The sequence below is a fragment of the Pygocentrus nattereri genome, chromosome 14, assembly GCF_015220715.1.
Source record: "Pygocentrus nattereri isolate fPygNat1 chromosome 14, fPygNat1.pri, whole genome shotgun sequence".
Taxonomy (NCBI): domain Eukaryota; kingdom Metazoa; phylum Chordata; class Actinopteri; order Characiformes; family Serrasalmidae; genus Pygocentrus; species Pygocentrus nattereri.
In genome coordinates this window covers 18,345,506-18,367,500 of record NC_051224.1, presented here as the reverse complement: position 1 = coordinate 18,367,500, position 21,995 = coordinate 18,345,506, and the positions used below count along the sequence as shown (strand labels likewise).

The following is a 21,995-nucleotide window of genomic DNA, read 5'->3' as shown; positions in this document are numbered from 1 at the left end:
CATGGATACACTTGTTTTCATACAGTTGTGTACACCAACCAGCACAACTCTTTGTTTCTACACTCCCATTTTATCAGCTCCACCGACCATATAGGAGCACTTTGTAGTTCTACGATTACAGACTGCAGTCCAGCTGTTTCTGTTTGCTCTGTTAGCCCCCCTTTTACCCTGTTCTTCAGTGGTCAGGGCCCCACAGGACCACCACAGACCAGGTACTATTTGGGTGGTGAATCATTCTCAGCCCTGCAGTGACACAGCCTGCACAGAGGTGGTGTGTTAGTGTGTGTGACACAGAGGTGGTGTGTTATTGTGTGTTGTGCTGGTGTGAGTGGATCAGACACAGCAGTGCTGCTGGAGTTTTTAAACACCATGTCCACTCACTGTCCACTCTGTTAGACACTCCTGTCCACTCCAAGTCAGAGATGATAGCTCATCTGCTGCTGCACAGTTTGTGTTGGTCATCTTCCAGTCCTTCATCAGTGCTCACAGGATGCTGCTCACAGGATACTGCTCACAGGATGCTGCTCACAGGATGCTGTGAGCTGGATATTTCTGGTTGGTGGACTATTCTCAGTCCAGCAGTGACACTGAGATGTTTAAAAACGCCAGCAGCACTGCTGTGTCTAATCTGCTCGTACCAGCACAACACACAATAACACACAAAAACATCAGTGTTACTGCAGTGTGAATGATTCACTACCAAATAATGTCTGCTCTGTGATGGACCTGTCAGAAAACATTAAACATAAAATTGTTCACAAAAATGTACAGAAATTGAAATTTAAGATTGGGTTCTGTAGAGGTTGTGTTGCCTATATTTAATAAAAAATCTATGAGTTTTTGTATAAAATGCTTCATAAAATCAGACATTTGTGAGTCTATTTTTTAGAGACGTTTGTGTCCTGAAAATGTACAAACCACACATACACACACACACACACACAGAAATGCTCAAAAGAGCCTCTTTGTTTTGCATTAGGGAAAGTATCCAAGGTCTATTTTTGTTTTCCAAAGAGGCTTTTTATCTTTCTCTTACTGTGGAATGAAAGCTCCCTCTCACAAAGTCAGGTAAGACGAGAGCAGGTGTCTGTAAAAAGCCTCTTTTACTCTGTTGTTCCTTATTTTCTCTTGCTTCTTTTCTCTTTCGTGGCTTTCTCATTCTCTCTCTCTCTCTCTCTCTCTCTCTCTCTCTCTCTCTCTTTTGCTAGCCGTACAAAAATATGAAAATTGCAATCTTTGCAAAATCTTTTTGGTTTTGTCTTGGTAGGGTGGTACAGTCAGTTGGTATGCAGCTTTGGGGCTTTTCCAGTGTTAGTCTCAAGTTTTTGAGATCAAAAATAGCCAAAATTGCCTCTAAACTGAGCAGAGTTAAATGTTTCTGCAGAAGGCTGTGCCACACCTCTGTTTTTTCACTATGTAGAGATGTTTATCACCACTAGAGGGCGGCAATGCACAGACAAGCCCTTTCCCTATTGTATATTAAGGACCCTGGATTAAACCTAAGACTAAACCTAAGAAGAATTCACATTGACATTATAATTTAGTCCAAGGCTAGGCTTAATCAGTGTTGGCAGCCTGGCCCTATATGTTTTTCCTGACCTCCCAAAATCCCAGAGAGAAGCTGTCAGAGTTAATCAGCTCCACTAACACTTCCTGCCTCTCTAGTTGGCTGAACTAACCTTGCTGTTATCGCTGTAGGTCAGAACCGGTTCCCAGGCTGTCGCTGTAAGACTCAGTGTAACACCAAACAGTGTCCGTGTTACCTGGCAGTACGGGAGTGTGACCCTGACCTCTGTATGACCTGTGGAGCTTCAGATCGCTGGGACAGCAAACAGGTGTCCTGCAAAAACTGCAGCATCCAGAGAGGACTGAAAAAGGTACGCATTAGAAATAAATAACACATTCTTTACTAGTTACATTAAACATGTTATCATCATTATTACATTATTATATTAAGTCGTATTGTTAACAGTAGTAATTGTAGTAGTTTTAGAGTTAATGTTGTGGTTTTGTCATTTAAAGGTAATAACTAATAACATATTACAAAAGCAGTTTGTTTGCTATAGCTGAGTGAGCAGATTCACCAGAGTATATTTTTACTCTCACACTATTACGTCTTGCTCTCCTGTCCCCCTGTGAGCACTGTCCAGTGTAGTCTCCCAAAGGCCACCTCCAGTACTAATATTACTGATATCACTGATATTGCCACCATCAGCATTTGGCTTGTAAATGAATCTTAAGACTCAGTGTGCGTAGGACATTGATAACATTAAGTGCATTTACAGTAATGCAGAAAATCAGTAATCCAATCAGCACGGATCAGATAATGGGGAAACTCTGGGTCTACATGAGTCAGACCGTAATCAGATTTCTACTTTGCAACCAGCCAGTAAAGTCACAGAAAAAGATGTGACATAAACGTAATGTTAAACGTAGGCGTCTTGCTTAAAACATCACACCACTTTACCTCTTCATCTCTTTAATCACATTTCTAGACCACACCCCAAGAGTGTGTTGTTTATATGACCATTTGAATAATCAGATAGCTGCAGAAATCCGATTATTATTATTTTTGAGTGCATGTAAACGCACTCACTGATAAACAGACTGGTTTAGAACTCTCAGTTTAAAGCTGTATTTGAATGCATGGGCTACAGTAACGTCAAGTCGAGGAACAGCACACAAGAAGCTGGGCTTTAAACTGTTTAGAATGGTATGACGAGGCTGAGGTTGGCCTCTTATTCGAATTTGCCTATCCACCTTAAATAGTACGTGTGCCGGAATGTAACGACTCCATTTCAGGTTGAACAGCCCATTTGAATATGAAGCTGAACAGGAAGCTGAATACAGCTTCATGGAACGATGAAGGTTTTGAATGGATCAAGATAGCAAAATGCATTAACGGTGTAAAAAAAATTTCATTTATCGCATTAAGGAATTATTAATGTGTTAACTTTGACACTAATAATAAAATAATTGATTACATAGTTACATAATAAATTAGGCTGTTATGTTGGTTTTATATTACGTATTGACAGGTTAGAGTCGACACTTTCAACCTTTTTCATTGGTGTCAATGTCACAAAATCATAATTAATGTCAGCATGAATCTAAACATTTTCATCAGATTCAAATCATATTAAAATAACTACCTCCTGCTTACAGAAACAAATATATATGGATTGACAATTTAGAATCTACATGTTCTGCAAAGTTCTCTGCTTGTCTAAATGAGCCACAAGGGAGAAATAATTAATGTCAATATGCTTCTGTTATTTATGGCAGTAATTGTGACATTTAATAATATTTGTAGTAATAAAAGAAGGCTTTTGAGAATTCAAAGCTCTGTTCACTGACCTCTCTAGCACCTCCTCCTGGCCCCATCTGATGTAGCAGGTTGGGGAACATTCATCAAGGAACCCGTCCAGAAGAACGAGTTCATCTCAGAGTACTGTGGAGAGGCAAGTGCAGCCCAGACCTGATCGAGTCCACATGAACAGAGTTTTAGATTTTAACTCACACTAGATTAGAAGTAAAGTTAAAATGATGATGTGGATATCATGATTCCTTATTGATTACGTATGTTTATGTGTGTAGCTTATTTCCCAGGATGAGGCAGACAGAAGAGGTCGGATCTACGACAAGTATATGTCCAGCTTTCTGTTCAACCTGAACAACGGTAAATATCATTATGTGCTATGATGTACTTTACCTGGCTTCGTTTTATCATCCACACCACCAAACCCTCCATTCAGAGACATCTTACGCTGTCTGTGTTTTAACCGATTCTGCCTTACACAGACTTTGTTGTGGACGCCACTAGAAAAGGGAACAAGATTCGCTTCGCCAACCACTCTGTCAATCCCAACTGTTACGCAAAAGGTAAGTCTGGCTTCTGAAGTCAAAACCTTGCACTTCATCAGGATTCCATTTGGAGCTTCTTTATCTGGAGCTGTGCACTATTGTGTTTCCTATCACTGTATAAAAGAAGCTCCATGCTGTCTTTATTGTTGGATGCACTACACTAAAAATTGTTTGCATTGAATTTACTTGATTCAAATATGGGCATTATGTCTACACTAATAAAATATATAACATTAATGTAATTCTTATCAAATAAATTATGTAGATGTAATATATGTCGTTAATGTGTAGACATTTCAATCCAATTTAAAGCAACATTTGTTTTAATGAACAATAGTTTCAGAAAACAAGTCACATCACTATGGAACTTATTGTTGATTTGTTTTATGTGAAGTCTATTAGTCTAGTTTTCTTTCCCCAAAGGGCAAAAACCAGATTTGCTCAGCTATGCTCTTTACATATAAAAAGAAATGTAGCAATAGCCCCGAGTAATCATGTTATTAAGAGATTAAAAGCATTTTTTTTCTCTACATTAAAGAGTAAATTGAGGATTATAAAAGGGGAGAACAATGTCACAGTTTTGACGTTGTTTGATGGAATGTGACTGCTCTGTGTTACAGTTGTGATGGTGAACGGGGACCACCGCATCGGAATCTTTGCCAAACGGGCCATACAGCAAGGGGAGGAGCTCTTTTTTGACTACAGGTATGTCTTGGGTATTCATTTGCTTGTAAGGACATCATATTTTTTCTACCATAAAGACCAATTCAAACTGACCCAACAAACAAATAATGCCACCATTCTGACTGTGATTTGCCTTTATATTGTTCCAAAATAAGTACTGGTAAGCCAAAAGAACCTACATGAATGTAGAGCATTCCAGAACAGTATGGATGCAAAAGAACATACAAGATTGGGGGAACATTTTATTATCACGCAGTTATTACACAGTTATCTTGGTGTTAAATAAGACTGGCAATCTCATAGAGACACTAATGGAAAGTATTGTCATCACAATGAGCAATGACAATGAGCGAGAACCTTTGTAAAGTAAAGGTTTTTGCTTTAAACAGTGCTATATAATGATCTGTTTATTATTATATGACAAAAGTTGAAGATATAACTGAAATATACAATGATGGCTGCCTGAGCATTCTTGTTCTCTTTTCATGGCTGCTTGACAACAATACCATACTGTTAAGGAACTACATTTTATGTTCAAATAATTGTTTATCTCAATTATTATTAATAATTACTTAAATTATTTCTTGAAAATGGGGTATTTTATTATTGATGCCATCCACTGATTGTAAAAGCAGTAAGCTACTTGTGACTGGGCATTACAGTGATTTCATCGTGAGTAAGAGCGTTCATATGTTACAGTGATTTTAATTGTGATAAAATCACTGTAACACACTGCCTCTTGTGGCTTGTTGCTGTAGTTTATGATAGAATTTGTCCTCTGTGCAGTTTGTAGAAAGTACTCTGATGTATCACAGTTCCTTCCTAGGTACAGCCAGGCTGATGCCCTGAAATACGTGGGTATAGAGAGGGAGATTGACGTCGTGTGACTTTACCCCTTCCACCTGGCAATGCTGTTACTGCTACTACTTACAACGCGACTCTCTTCGCTCAAGACTGCGGCTCTAATGTGGGCACTGTGGATCCGTTTCTGCTCACAGAAAAGGATTCTGTGATGTCATTTTTAATATGATATCACAGAGTTGTCCTGCAGCTTCACAACTCGAGGGTAACATGCTCTTTCTGGTCATGAACTTGAGGTCAATCAGATAGTCTGAACTAGCAGGTTTCTTGGTGTAAAAGGAATCAGTGGACTGAGGATTATTGTAGCCTGCTTGATTTCAGCCTGAGAAAAATAACCTCAGATAACAGCATCACTTTCAGTACCGTCTTTCAGTCTGACATCATCTTGGGTCAAACGAAGCTACCTGCTAGTTCAGACCATTTGTGGCCAATTGCTCTAGTTCTTCACATTGTGGTAGACTCTGTACACAAGCTTATCAACCATACACAGTTCTTGCATCCTTATATACTTAATATAACACAAAACTAAAAGAAACGTTTTTAAGTTGGTTCATTCAGGCACGAAAGCCTAGATCATTCTTTCAGTTGAGTTACATGTTAACCGATAGTATTCAGTCGTCTTCAGTGTATTTTCATTGCTGAACGACCTTCACTTTTGACAAAACCTGCAATAATATTGTCTTAAACTATACTGTAGTGTACTGTGATGTTAGCCTGTTACTGTAATCTGCAATGTTCTGCTGTTTTCCAAGCCTGTTCGTTACCTTTGCTTGCCTTGACATTCGTTTTTAGCCGTAGCCAGGCAAGCAAATGACCTCTGTTACTCCGCAGTCTCATACTGGCTAAGCTAATCTTTCTCTAGCCTGGATCCTCTTCTGTTCCAGTTGTAAGCTGCTCGGCTGCTGCTAACTATGTAGCACAAAAAAATAATGACTATTTGTAAGAGATAAGCGTTCAAAGCTAGTGTCGCGCTAAATGGCAGGTATCCTTCCTTTCAATGTCTGCTTAAATTGTGGAATAGGTCCAATGGCAAAGTTCTGCAACACAAAACAAAAGAAGTAACCATACAAACCGACAGACTGAATGTGAAATTTGAGCTTGAGAGAGAGTCTTTTGAAGCAAAGAAACGTGGGAGATTCCTACTTAGGGCTTTTTTAAGGGTTTACAAAAATTGAGAGTGGGTTCCGCTGTCATTTGTCCCTTTTATATGTTAAAATAAAAGAGCAAAACCAAACTACAGCCACCATAGTGACTAAAAAAATGCCCTGAAGTTATATTTGCACTTAGCATGGTCTTCAGGAAAGGTTTGAGGAGGCATGGTAATGCTAACACATTTAAGCACATTCTAGATTCTGTAACATTAAAGAAAGCATACTAATACAAGATTATTCTTATATTGCTAGATCATATAGGCCTCATACTTACTTCCAAGATGTATTAACCACATATGGCCAGAAAATTAGCATAATTTATTGTGTTTATTACGATATTAATTTATTGCTATATTATCAACCACACATTATCTTTAAAATATATATTTTGCATGATGGACATCATTGATGTAATCCTGGGTTATGTTCACCCTCATTCCTCTAGCTGAATTTGCCTCCTGAAATCTTGCCTGAAGAAACATTTATTTGCTGTTTGTTATTGGGAGATTCATTAGCCTTCAGTACTGTTATCATGCTGAATGCCTTGTTGTCTAATTCCACACTATGACACACGGGATTAAAATACTCTTTACATGCATGGTTAAGGATGCTACTGATTTATACATGCAGTACTTATTTCATCCTAATAATCGCATCTTAAAATCTTCACAAAACTGATTCTGTCACTGTATACCTGGCCATTAGCTAATGCACCATCTACGTTCATATAGCTTTAAACGGTCAAAACAATATTTTAAAATATTGTCTCATTGAAACATCAGGTGTGCACTGATCAAACAAGCTTGGGTGGTGATGCAAAATAAAATGTTTGTTTATTCATATAATTTTCAGGTAAATAACAATGACAAAGTCTTCAAGCGAATGTATCTCGAGTTTACATTCAGTTCCTTTAACATGAAGCCATGCACATGTTCGCAGATAAACAGTCAAGATCAGGGACGTGTGAAGGTGTTTTATGTCGAGGGTGCTGAAATTATAAGCAGTCTGACGTGACTGATGACATCATTCGATATGATTTGCCATTTGTTATTTGATTCTTTTCGTTTTTTAGGGTTTTGAAACTGAGCATGTCATACAGCGCTATACTGAGGCGAGAGAGGATAATATTTACGTATAATTGACACATCGAACTGCTGACGCCTATTAGCACTCTGCTCTCTCGTTCTGGCCGAACTTTATGCAAATGAGCTGAGCGGCAACAATCAGATTGTTGATATGTGGCACCGATAATCGATTGTGTCACGTCCACAGACGCTCACTGAGATTTAACACTGCAACGCACATCAGCAGGAGAACAGTGGTTAATAAAGGCTTTTATAAAATTTTAAAAACATTAGGCCAAAAATTATTATAAAGCTCAGTTTTATATTTTTAACAGTTGCATTCCTGAAATCAGGGGGTTCTGAACCCCCCTCAGCACCTCCACTTCCCACATCTCTGATCAAGATTCACAGTTTGTCGCATAGAATGGGCCGCTTTCCACAGTGCTGTGCAAAAGTCAGAGACCAGTCATTTATTTCATTTCCAGTTAAAACAGCCATTGAGTATGCGTTATTCATTTTTTCAGCGTCAGGAAAAAAAACAGAAAATATGCATGTAACAGAAAATTACACAGGATCTTCATCTGAATATAATATCACATGTTTCGGTGTTTATTGTGTCCACACTTTACTGCTATTACAGTTTCTGCTCTTGTCAGGAGACTCACTTTCAGTTTCTCAAAGAAATCTGCAGAGATATTTTTACACCACCAAAGTTCAGGCTTAGAAAATGGTTCTACTTTACAATCCAAATAATCCCAGACACATTCAGTAATGTTGAGGTCTAGACTCTGGGGTGGTCAGTCTAATGTTCTAAGTCGTCTTCTCACAGTGGAAGGATGGACAGAAATTCCTGTGGAGGTTTCAAATCTGAAGCAAGAATAGACCTCGATTTTTTCAAAGATGAAAGCATTAAGTGCTATTTGTCTGATGGGGGCAGTTTTGGTGTCTAGCAGGTGTTCCAGGTGGCTGTTAGGAGGCCCATTGTCTTTATCATTTCTATAAATTTTTTGATTACCAGTTTAGAACACCATGTTTTTCCACTATTTGCCCTCATGTTTCCTCTTCCTGATGCAGTCTTATATCTAATCTCCTCAGAAAAATATCTCCTGAAAATGGGTAATATAATGAATACATAAATATAATAAAATAATAAAAATGAATGAAGGTCTCTGATTTTTGCACAGCACTGCAATAGCAAAACTACTTCTATTCACCTAAAATCACGTGGTTTCATTACATGCAGTATATAAAGCTGATAAAACTCTCCTGGTTAAAGTTAGACATTCCTGAATGCCTTCAAGACACGGTACTATGCATCTGAGAAACTGGTGTAAAGCTGTTTATCTGGGCAGTAAGCATTTATTTGTTTTAAAAAAACTAACATTAGAATGAATACAAATAATAAATAAACAATACATTGTGATTTTATGTGTGTTAGTTTAGCTATTTCTACAAATCCATACGGTGGTTGGAGTACAGCAAATCAAACCTGTGTTTCATTAACTGTTTTATTCTAACCAACATAATATCTTTAAAAAATGTTACTATACTTATGTTTATTTGTAATTATTTTATTGTTCACTAGCAAAAACACACTTACTGCCAAAATAAACAGCTCTAAACGATTTTCTTGGGTGCCTAAGACTGTAGTTGAAACCAAAAATGGCCCATATTCAAATGCCGTAGCTGTGTGTGTTCATTTGTCTGTTACTACATGTTGTGATATTTCAGTTGGGATCTTAATTCATCTGTAACACAGAAGTCTTCCCATTTTACAGTATATGTGCCAAATATAAAAGCGCGGAGTCAGATGACGAAGGGTGGTTTAATAATAGAGTCACTTTAAACGTGTGAATTATTGCGTGTAAAAATTATTCTGTAAATGGAAACATTTCAATGCCCTTTTTGTGAAATACAGTGTGCATTCTACATGTGTATTGTGCAGTCTTCTGGATCTTCTGGATGTCACAATATCGTTATTTGTGTTATTTCTCTAATATACACTGCCATCATATTCATCCCATGCCATTCAAGCCCACTTTATGAGGAGAGCTCTCGGCAGAAGACTGAAATGCTATGGAAATTACACATGTATGTAAAAGCAAGTAGGTATGTGTATGGAAAATAAATTTATAAATTACTTTGAAATCTGTCTTGGTTTTTTGTTTTAGATTTTATGTTTTATGTACCGTAAAAGAAGATTGTATAACATAATTCCAGGCTTAGTACATCCTAAGGCTCATTATTCAGTAACTACATGGACTGCAGTGCAAACTAGCTGAATCATTAAAGGTACACTATGCATGTTTTGGGGATTTGGAGACCTCTCTGGTGGAAATGTGTAATTGTGCCCAACATGTGGAAAAACATTTTGTAACGTATGTTGTGCTTCGAGCCCCTTACCTGAGCGGATAGCACACTGAATGAGTATTCAAAGAGAACTCAGTCTAAACCTGGTAAAGGACGGATGTTCTGAGAATGAGAGTGAATGATCAGTATAATAATATCAGTATAATGTTGATTTTGCATTTTTGAGACCTAAGTTGGGTCTTCTGTTTGAGCCTGTGCATATGACATTAATACGTAAAGACGAATGATGTGGGTCTGAAAATTTTCCACAAAATCTGAACCTCTAAATTAAATAGGCCTCTAACTTTTAAAATGATAAAGCTTTACAGCACACACATCATATTTTATCCTGTTTTTTTCTCAGTAATGCCCTTTTATTTTAACTAAAAGCTTATATAATGCACCTTTAAGTTGTAGAAGTGTGTAATAAAAGTGATTTAAGGAGATAAAAAAAGTAACACGCCTAAGTTAAAAATTTGACTTGTGGCCTGACATCCCGGCTCTAATAGTAAGTTAAGGCAATGTAACCATCACTACATCTGTTGTAAACATACCTATTCGCTCCCTATCTCACAGTGAGATTTTCCAGTTTAAAGGCTAGAAACACCGCCTTTGAATGTACCTTGAAAGTGGAAGGAACTGGAAAGCTATAAAAGGTGGATTTTTGACAGCATGGAAATGTATTTTTTTCTGCATTAGCTGGTCAGTGCAGAAGACAGCCAACGTTACTACTAGGAGGCTAAATATTTCATTACAGCCGTGTAACTGTTTTTAAATAATCAATACAATAGAGAGAAATGGACAACTCGAATGACAGAAATGACTCAGCAGGTGAGGAAAAGGCGAAAGCCAAGTGAGTTACAGTAATGCTAGCTTGGTTGTTTTTATTAGCCTTCCTATTAGATCAGTGGCTATTCTAGAAGCCAGGATTAACACCACAGGGATTCCTGCGCAAGTCCATGAGGTGGTTACAGTTTGCCAAATTGTTGTGTTAAGATGAGTTAATTATCTTGTGATCTCAAGATAACAAAGTTGTCTTGAGATAATGAGTTCATTATCTTGTTATCTGAAAATAACACAGTTGTTGAGATAACAAGATAACTATCTTGTCGAGATAAAGAGTTATCATGTTATCTCAATATAACAAAGTTGTCTTTAGATATGGAGTTAACTGTCCTGTGCTCTCAAGATAACAAGATTGTTATGATCTCAAGATAGCGGTGAAGGCCTTTCTGGACTTCCGTAGATTCCCAATGGCTATATGATGTATTTGTGTAATGCATGCTGGGTATTGTAGTGAAAGAACCCTGAAGAATGAAAACAAACCTTATAAAATCATGAATTCTGTCAAACTAAGGCTGATGGGGTGCAGTGATCTGCTACACAGTACTAGATAAGATCACAAGTTAAACTCGAGTTACCAAATCACATTTACCCAGATGTGAAGGTCAGTGAAAATCTGCACTGGTTTAGACTGGAATTCACGTGTTCTGTTCTGTTATTATTCAGAAGTTCAATGAAATCTAATTTTTAATGCAACACATTATATAAATGATTTTACTGTGTGGAGCAGTACGCAAAGCTGACCAAGCTGAGAGAAAGTAGAAGAGGGAGAAGTTTCCTTCAAGCTTCTTTTATTGAAGTGTCAGTTTGGTGTTGCTTTCTACACAGTCATGGTACTTACAATGAAGGTGTCACAAAACAAAACAATTAAAAGTAGCAGGAAACTTCCACATTACAGTTGTGTTAAATTTGCCATCACAAAGCCAAAATAATAAATACCCCCTAACGAGGCTGTGACGGGTGAGATGACAGGGATTAGTCTGATTAAAGAGTGTTAACCCATTAAACTGCATTTACACTGAAAACGAACTGCATTGAATTTACTTGGTTGAAATGTGTCCATCATTTTCATACGAATATAAAAGATTTGACACAGTATTATTAGTTACTGACAAAGGGACAGCAAAGCTGTGCTGATGTAATATATTTTATTAATGTGGAAATGACCAAATGTACACATTTTGAATGAAGTATGTACAATGCAGCACTTCGTTTAGTATATTTAGTCATTATGGTGTAGACCTATTATTCAATAACTACCCTGAAACTGGTAGTTTTCATGAGAGAGGAAGTAAATAGGACCACATTAAGGCCCTTACAGTTAAAGTTGTTAAACTAGGCCCCTACATACATGTGGTTTGGCCTTTGCGGTTGTCAGTGTCCAAGTCCACCCCAGACTGGTGACACTGCACACACAGATTTGATGACTGGACAGCGTTAGAAGCCAAGTGACAAAGTGTAACACAGAAAAAATGGAGCTTTGAAAAAATATATAATATATTTGCTCAACACCATCACTGCCTTTCAGTTCACTCTTGGCAATAACTGTGTTATAATACATTTAATTCAGTCAGCACTTGAATTATTCTGAGTTTACAGTGTACCAAAGGCCTGTACTGCTCAGGCCAAGCAGGACTTTTAACATATCATCACTGTCGTAGCAGAACTTCTTAACTCTGTTTTACATAATTTTAGACCACATGTGTCAGGCTCCAGTCCTTACGGGCCAAAGCACTGCAGATTTCATGACACTGCTTCATTAAGCAAGGCCTTCATGACCTGAATTTAGAGTGTTAGATGAGGGTAAACGCTAATCTGACAGCATGTTAGCCTGGAAGGCCCCCAGTTTGACATGCCTGTTTTAGACTATTTGAAACCACCAGCTGACTTTTATATTAAGTGAATGTTCCAAGATGAATGGAGCAACAGAAATGGGCCAAAATTCCTTGAAAATAAATCTGGTTTTATTAACATATCAGCACTATTAGCCTAAGAAGGCATTGGGGCTAAATATACATTAGCATTGTTAGCATAGGAACGCTTTTACCTTCTCCTCTAAAGCCACCATCTCAGAGATGTGAGGTTTTGTTACGACAGCAAACGTGATAAAGTTACTCCTCACATTTCACAGCACATTCACGTCAATCTATGAAAAGAAAAAGTTTTTACTACCAGCACAGAGTGAAACTAGCAAAGATTTGTGATAATGTGAACTTTAAGGTAGAGCTGGAGAACATTCTGTTTAAGAGCTTTTAACCTAATACAGTTGAGGTTACATTCCAGTTAACAGAAACTCAGCATTCACAAGCATTTGCTACACATAATCTTACATTACTCAGCACACACAAATATCATACGAGCTCCTCAATCAAAACACACATCGTTAGCTGAGATTAGCCAAGCTGTACACGGACCATCACCTCAGCGATATTTTGCTGACCGTTTCATGCTCTGCCCACAAATGCAGTCTTACATAGCACTTTCGCTAGCTTGGACAAGCTTTACAGTCCAAAAATCCCAACATATTAAAATTTCAGCAACCAATAGCTCGATCTGTACAGGATAAATTTTACATGGAGTTCTTTCTTCTTTTATCATCGCCATGATTTTCCAGGCAGACGTTGATGAGTGCTGATACTTGCCCTATTTACATTTACATTATGGCATCTGGCAGACACTCTTATCCAGAGCAACTTACAGTTTGATCATTTTCCCACAGGTAGGCAAAGGTAGTGTTAGGAGTCTTGTCCAAGGACTCTTGTTGGTATAGGGTAGGGTGCTTGCCCAGGTGCGGGACTGAATCCCTATCTACAGTGTAGAAGGCAAAGGCATCCACTGAAAGGTTCTTAGAAGGTTCTTGGAAGAACCAAAATTGGTTCTTCCATTGCACTGTGCAGAGAACATTTTTGTGGACTCTTTACTTTTAAAAATGCAGGTATGTAATTGTGTTGTTGCTCACTAACTCGAATTGGATTTTTAGCAATGTTCTGTAAAGCTTGTCCACTTTTGGTTCCCTAAGGTTTTTTTAATGGTTCATAATGTGAAGGTTCTAGAAAAAAACCCTTTATAGAATGTGAAGGTTCTTCAAAACTTTAAAAGGTTGTTCACACTCCTTTTTTCAAACATGGTTCTTTAGGGAACTAAAAGTGGTTCTTGTATGGCATCACTTGAATCTTTTGTGGCACATTTTGTTTAACAGTATAACCTTGCAAATCATTCCCAGAGAACCAAATTCCAAATTCGAAATCATTTCCACAAAGAGATTTCCTATAGAAATAATTCCTATAGAAATCAGTCCCACAGAAAGAATTAACATAAAAATCCTTCCCACAGAAAGACGTCCTATATAAATAATTCCCACAGAAATCATTCCCACAGAAGGAATTCACATAGAAATAATTTCCATAGAAACCATTCTCACAGAAAGATGTCCTATAGAAATAATTCCCATAGAAATCATTCCCACAGAAGGACTTCCCATAGCCATCATTTCTACAGAAAACTTTTAGAAATGATCACATACAAATCATTCCCACAGAAGTCATTCACATAGAAATAATTCCCACAAAAATCTTTCCCATAGAAATTATTCCCACAGAAATAATTCACAACGAAATCATTTCCACAGAAATCATTCCTATGGAAATAATTCCCATGGAAATCATCTCTACAGAAAACATTCCCACAGAAAGAATTTACATACAAATCACTACCACAAAAAGAATTCCCATTACATCATTTTTATAGAAATCCTTCCTACAGAAATCATTCTCACAGAAATAATTCCTACAGAATTCACTGTTTCTTATTCTAAACTGTACATTTGATTGACATTTGATCCTGAGTGAAAGGAGGCAAAAAAGAGGAAACAAAGGGATTGAGGAGGCAGGAATAAACACAGAGAGGTTTAAGGACATGTAGAGGAAGACAGCTGGTTAATGTCACGAGTGTGAGGCTGGAAGAATGGAAATGTGTAACATCCGTCTGCTCAGAACCCACTCTACAGACACACTAATCAAAATAGCTCCACTTGTCTGTTTTAGCTTATTTTATATAAATTAGATTCATAAAAATCTACTCTTCATTTACACACATCACTAAAACATCTGAAGCACAACAGATACCACAGAACGTGTGAGGTGATGGGACTAGCACTGGAAGCAGCCGATTATTCTTCATTATTGCATTTTAATGAAAGTGCTGTCGTCATGCAGGATGCATAGCTGTAAAGGGCCGCAAATGTCTCCTACGACTTTATTACTATTATTATTATTTTTTAAGCACTGCTCCTAGTTATACTTCATGATGATGACTCATGATGCTCTAGACTTTGGTTATGATTGTTATTGAAAGCAGCTAGAAAGCAGTGTTAGCAGCAGCAACTGTGGTTTTATACAGCAAACACAAAATTAGTCTGACGTTGAGAAAAAGCACTAAACAGACAGTTTTACATTGTGGTTCTCCCACATGGAGCCATCATGACCAGAATCAAACAGAAGCACCTCAATATGGGTTTCTTGTGAACTGATAAAACAGATTAGATGACATAATAAAAATAAATAAAATACAATAAAACACAAATGGAAAACAAGCAAGATATCACAAAGTATTACTTTTATACTAAAATCAGAGATTATTCTGCATTTAAATCAGCAGTAAAGCACCCGTAAGACTGGCTTTCCTGCTACTTCACAGGGGATTGGGAATCAAATAATGGAGGCGTTGATTAAAGACATTTTTCCACAAGGTTATCATCCCACTAGGTTATGATATTAATATTCCTGACAAATTGGGATAACAGTTTCTGTTCTTCATGGAGCCTCATTTCTATTAGAATTCTCGTAAAATTGTAAGATCTGTGCTGATTCATATAAATAAGACAATGGCAACATTAAATATCTGTAATGCTTATATTAAGTGTGTATTTAATCAATTGTTTGCCAGCCTGTTCAGTCTATATCTGCATTGTTAATCTCTTTGATTAATCTACATTAGAGGTCAGTTAATTATACATAGACTGAAAAGGTGGACAAATACTGAAATATTTAGATATTTTAAATAAATGTAATACATAAAGAAGGTCCATGCTGAAATAAGCAATGCTTACACTCGCAAAAATGATGTGTCAAATAACAACTTGTGTCATCTGTTCACATTATGCCTTATTGTCATGTCCTGTAATGATGTGCCAACATGACTGTTTGTGACTTTTCATTGTTTCTGGATGTAGCTAATATCAGTTATCAATAGATCTGCACTTCTCTAGATTTTCATTTCACACACTTAACAGTGTGTCATTCGCTACGTCCTTACATTCAGACACTCGTGTTTCATAGTAGCATAGTGTAATGTTCAAAGTTTAGAGACCTGCTAAAATGTAAAATCAGTGTTGTCTATATGTTTTCTGATTTCAGTATTTGAATACTGACAGTAGAAACAGTTAACCAAGTACTTTGACCTGTATTTGAACAAATGCAAAGACATGTAATGTATTATCTTATTAACTGTGTTGTTTTTTGTATGTACTTATTCTGAAACTGATGCCTGCGACATTTTCCAAAAAAGTTGAGACAGGGGAAATTTAAGACTAGGAACATTGTGAAGTGTTCAAAAAACATTCTAAACAGGTGATACAATCATGCTCAGATATAAAAGACGCACTCAGGAAAGGTCTAGCCCGTTATGAACAAAGACGGGTCAGGCTTGCCACTGCCAAAAAATGCATGAGCAAAAACAGTTTAAAAATAATGTTCCTTATCAAGGGATTGCAAGCACTTTATTTAAGGTATTTTAGCCTCTATAAGGCATATCATCAAAAGATGCAGGGAATTCAAGGCTCAAGACCACAAGTGACTGCCCATGGCCTTCTACCCCTCAGACATTATACAACTGCATGTTTCTGTGATGGACATCATCACATGGGCTCAGGAATGCTTTGCCAAACCACTGTCAATAAACACTGTCTGTCACTGCATCTGTAAATGTTAGTTAAGACTGTACTATGCACTGTGGAAGCCAGAAACACTGCCAACTTCTCTGGGTTCACATTTTGAAGCGACACATCCTGCCTTTTAGGTGTCTTTTTCAGGCAGTCGCACTACGTATAACAGAACAATGGCAAAAATGCTTTCAAAACTGAATTAGTTTGTGTCGTATCCACAGTTGTGTTACTGTTTCATAACACAGTGCTAAACATGCTCCCAAGGTGCAATACAAACAATAAAGCTCTGAAGGTAAAACAAAAAATAGTCTGTTTTAATACCATTTTCTATTCAATGCTGGTCAAACCAAATGTACTAATCACTGCTCTGTTTTTTATTAGCATTTCATACACTGTCCCAACTTTTTTTGAAATGGAGTTGTAGAAGAAAAGTAATGAGATGTTAGATAAAGTAATTAGTCATTTGTAATGGTACTCTTTTTTTGAGTAATTAGCCCATCACTGGTTTTAGCCCATTTTGTGTTAACAGTAACACAGTTGTTAGTATTGTTTCTGGCACATCTATTTTGAGAGTGTACAATGAATAAATCAAAGCTGCCATCACTTCAGCTACATGGAATGTGAAATCTCTATGAGTGCTCACTTCTGTGCCAACTTTAACAGAGCAACAGGGTTTTGACTGTTTGTAACATCTGTTTTGGGTGAATTTGTATCACTGGAGCTGAAGCTCAAATCATGAGATTACATTAGAAACCCCAGCATCTGTGTTCACACTTGGCATGCTAAAGACCCTCATAAGACAGCGGGAGGAAGTAGCTCTGGGAATACTGAAATATGGCTTGAATGCAACAATCTTTCAAATAAGATTAGACAAAATACTGTGTGAGTGTGAAGGGGGCTGTTAATGGTGTTAAGCGCCTAACAGAGTCCAGCACTTCACTGTGACTCATTAGCTCTGGTTAGTGTTTGGGCAGGAAGAGACCCCAGAAGGAAAACCACGTATGCATATCAGACTTGATTCAAACACACAAACGCATTCAAAGACAATCACGTCTGCTGCTGATTCCTCTCAGCGCCTCCCCCTACTGACATACTGGAGAGCTGCAAGTGAAGTACTTCATTCACCATGTTGGTTTCCATGGTTACAGTATGAAAAACGCTGGTAAATATGAAAACACATGAATGAAATTCGGTGTGTTAGAGTAGAGGCAGTGAAAGGAATCAGGACTGTCGTCTTTAATCTCAGCAGCTGTGGAAACAACTGTTTTCAACCCTGAGTCAAGGCATACCCACACACAACATACAGTACATTGCTCGTCTTCATTTCATAGGGTAGTATTAGCGAATTATTTGCATCCCTCGCACAAAACCTAGAATGTCATAAGATTAGACCAGAAACATACCTCATGCAAGTTGGCAAATGCTTCAAGCTAAGCAAAATATATGTTTTTGTGCAACCAGCACAAGCTGCTTTCTAAGCAGCGCAGCAAGGGGGCGCTATAACCTACAGATACTCGGATTGGACATGATAAACAAAACATCCCATTGTGGTGGGACCATGATCTCAGTATCATATCACTATCAGGAGACTGTTGTTAGCCATTACTGTTTAGCAGTATTGGACAGATGCTTAGACCCGATCGATAATTCTTGAACATTTAGATATGCACTCTGTTGCCCCCTTGAGTACTGAACTTTATAACCGGCTTAGTAGTGTGAGAACACACGCTGAGTACATACAATGCAACCGTGTGCTTGCAGTGTTCTGGCTGGGCAAAACAGTTTGCGTTTGGTATGCTTCTAGTCTTAATAATTACTCAGTACATGATCAAGCACAGTATGGCTCTTCTCCATAACCATAAGGGGAGGTATATTTATGCTATATTACCAGTATTTAACGAAGCTAATGTTCCTTCTTTAGTCATTCAGAGCTGTTACATTGTCCTGGTCTACCAGCAAGCAATAGTCATAGATGAAGGCAGTAATATAACAAATGTATACTTACATCCCATCAGATATGACGAAGTGATATATCAGATAATAGCTAATCTAACTCTTCGTTTTTTACCAGAAATACTGAAGATACAATTAGTGTAAACATGTACATTTTTCAAAACGGCTGTTTTCTAATACTTATATTCTTCGTTGTGCATTTTGTGCTGTGTCTTTGACAAAATCTGACCTTTTTTTTCTTTTTCAATTTAATGCAAACACTGCCGACGTACCAAGTCATGTTACGCTGATGGTCCTTTCCAAAGTGCTTCTTGGTCTGTGACTCCTGCACAGTTACTGAGGCACTTCAGCTGGCCAGCGTTGCTATGCAGTGTGGGACACAGACTCTCAGAGAAAAATCACCTTCATTCAGGCCCAAAACCCTGCAAATGTTCAACCCTCAGCCAAAAAAAGCACCAGATGACAGATTACACGCAAATCACGCCTGTATGTAGTGAACAGAAAACAATAATACACTGAAAGAAAGTGCCGCTCTGAATTCACTTGTGTATACAGTTTCTACATGAATCAAACATATAATATTGATTCAATTTTGTTTTCCTGTTTATATATTTTTTGGCCAATAGGGAACCCTCATGGCCTTTCAGGGACTCATCTTTACTGGAAGAATCCCTGTAAAATTGCTACAAGGTTAAATATATGTCTGCTATAAGCTTCAAATAAAGAGAATGTCTCTATAAAGCTTTAAATGTCTGATTTCATCTTAAACGGCCCAAAAATGTGCACCACCATTGGCATAGTGTTAACATACTATTAGAAATCCCATAGGGGTGCTAGCAGGGAAAGGTTGTTCTCATTTTGGGCTAAGTACTGACCCAAACTGAAGGCCTAACTCTATTTATCACTTTTCATCACTGCTTTTGGAAATAACTGTGCAGTTGTTATGTATTTTATTCATGTAGAACTGATATAAAATTGTGTAAATTCAGTGCATCACTTTTTTCTTTATATATGGTAACAAAGTTGAGCTAAAAAAGACAATAGAGGAAATATACAGGAAAAATATAGACACGCTCTGCAGTAGTAACTTAGCTCATTTTGTACACTCATCCCGTCCTGTTCTCTCTTTTTGTCACTCATCCTCCTGTTCCCCTCTCCCCCTCCCCTCCCCATTTCTATCATTCCGTGTTATTCGCTGGGTGCCTCCTCCTGTATTTCCGGAAGACTTTTCTTCTCCTTCCGCAGGGTTTCGGTCAGCGGCCGTGCTGAACTGGGGGACTCCAGATTTTTGGGTTCGTTTGTGTGGTAACTGCCCTTATACCTGTACAGGTAAATGTACATGCCGTACAGGATCAGGAAGAGCAGCATCAGAGACACGGTGACGATCACTGTGGAGACACAAAACACAGCAATCAACAACCATTAACCCCGTAAAACCCCAGGCTTATTACGTCATAAGGTCTTAAATTCAGTATTTACAATGCAAAATGGTTGTTCTCAAGTTACTAAAGTTATTATAAGTTACTAAATATTTTAAGTAATTACTACTTTGAGCCCATTGGTGAGTAGACCTGGACAACTGAGTGACGTAATCAGAGATCTGTAAGTTTCCCAGTGTCACAGTCAATCTGAGGAAAATTCTTACCATTTTCTACACAGATTAAGAGTCCTGATGATTTAAATAGTTGTAAATTTATGAAAATATGAAATTATAATACTTAGTATACATAGTTTCCCACAGGCATCCAAAGTGCTGCAGCTATAATTATGGAAAGCACTTACTTTTTGGAATATGTAGAGCACGAGGACGTGGCTTTAGAGCTCACTAATTTAGAGCATGTACTGCAGTGTGACATTTACCCAACAGAGGAAGCTACCAGACTGCAAGCCATTGTGAACCCACACCAGCAGGAGCTTATGAATGTCTGTGTTTGAAGTAACAACTTTCAAAACCTCACTGTTACTTAGTATTATATTATTTAATATGTGATTTTCACTGAAGAAATTCACCAAACTAATTCATGTTAAAAAAATCACATATACTTAAATGGAATACACATTTCAATTTTTTTTAGATATGATCCAGGTCTACTGACAAGTTCTGGCGGTTTAAAGAGTTAATACTATGCATAATATCTGTTGAGTACTCGTGCAAATCTCTTCATGAATGATGTTTGGTATGTTAATCTTCCCCTGATTCATCCTCTGCATATACACTGCACTGTATTTACTTGATTCAAATGTGCACATCATTTCCCAATGAATAAAAATATACAATAAATACTGAGGGTACCAAAAGTAAGGAAACTGAAATAATGCATAATATAAAATATATTTTATTCAACTGGAAATGTTATGATGTAAATACCCATTTGAATTAAGTTTGGTGCTGTTTCTCAGTGCAGAGTCTCACAGACTGGATGATTTCTAATCCCACACGTCTTTAATCTACTGCGAAATCTGTGCCCAACTGGCAAGAAGGATTAGGTGCGTGTGTTTGGCACATCACAGTCTAATCATTCTTGTTTATCCTGAGAAAGAGCTATACAGCTGTATACAAGGAGAGAATATTAGATGCTTGATGAGCAAACAAGAAATCACTTATGGGTGTAGTATAAATTGTGTTCCCTGTATTTATTTAGTGATTCAGTTTCTGTTGCATTTCTATGGTTTTGATAATATATTAAACCTAGGTTATTGTCTTAAAGCAGCAAAGCACATCGAAAAAATATATGCAGTCGTAAGCAAAGCTTGAAATGGTCAAATATGTTTTGCTGATTTTCTAAGTGAAAATGAATCTAATTAATTGGGCTGACACATCACATAAATACAGCAATTTTCTCCCAATTTTAGTGCATAATTTCTGTTTATATGTTAGTTTAACCTATGCAAAGTATATGATGTGTCATATTTTTATGGCACAGGCCACATATTATGTTTCATATTTGTTTCAAATTCAGCAAGTAAACAGTAATTGTGTATTAAAATGTGTAGAAGTGTGTTCTCTTTAGAGGATGTGTTAACTTCACTTAGACATTCAACAAAACATGTGATTTGACCAGAGGCACCCAGTCTTTTGTTTGCGACTGTCTCTATAATGACATTAAGGAAACGTTTGACTCACATAAGCCATTGCATCTATTTTATCGCTTTTCTTTAAATACTTTGACACCAATAATTTAACAATATTCTTCAGATTCTTTCGTTTTTTTGTTAATAAATGTAAATCCCTGAACTCTTCATTCATTTAAATTAAATCAGTGCTGTCCATCAGATTTTTCACCA

General features: G+C 37.3%; 2 protein-coding genes across 4 annotated transcripts in view; one reads left to right on the top strand and one right to left on the bottom strand.

Annotated features, from left to right (window-relative positions):
* ezh1 (enhancer of zeste 1 polycomb repressive complex 2 subunit) overlaps positions 1–7,158 on the top strand; it is a 38,558-nt gene extending 31,400 nt beyond the window's left edge. For 2 of the 3 annotated variants that reach the window (XM_017697509.2, XM_017697508.2), the window contains exons 15-20: positions 1,699–1,877; positions 3,366–3,461; positions 3,598–3,679; positions 3,802–3,882; positions 4,485–4,569; positions 5,375–7,158. In XM_017697509.2, coding sequence (XP_017552998.1) covers positions 1,699–1,877; positions 3,366–3,461; positions 3,598–3,679; positions 3,802–3,882; positions 4,485–4,569; positions 5,375–5,435 — 584 coding nt within the window. In that variant the 3' untranslated portion in view covers positions 5,436–7,158. Of the gene's footprint in view, positions 1–1,698; positions 1,878–3,365; positions 3,462–3,597; positions 3,680–3,801; positions 3,883–4,484; positions 4,570–5,363 lie in introns of all 3 variants that reach the window. The other variant, XM_017697510.2, reaches the window with a different exon arrangement.
* A 4,432-nt stretch (positions 7,159–11,590) lies between these two features.
* The window catches only part of cntnap1 (contactin associated protein 1), a 77,432-nt gene continuing 67,027 nt past the window's right edge, over positions 11,591–21,995 (bottom strand). Inside the window, exon 24 of the mRNA XM_017697511.2 lies at positions 11,591–20,098. Coding sequence (XP_017553000.1) covers positions 19,899–20,098 — 200 coding nt within the window. The 3' untranslated portion in view covers positions 11,591–19,898. The remainder of the gene's footprint in view (positions 20,099–21,995) is intronic.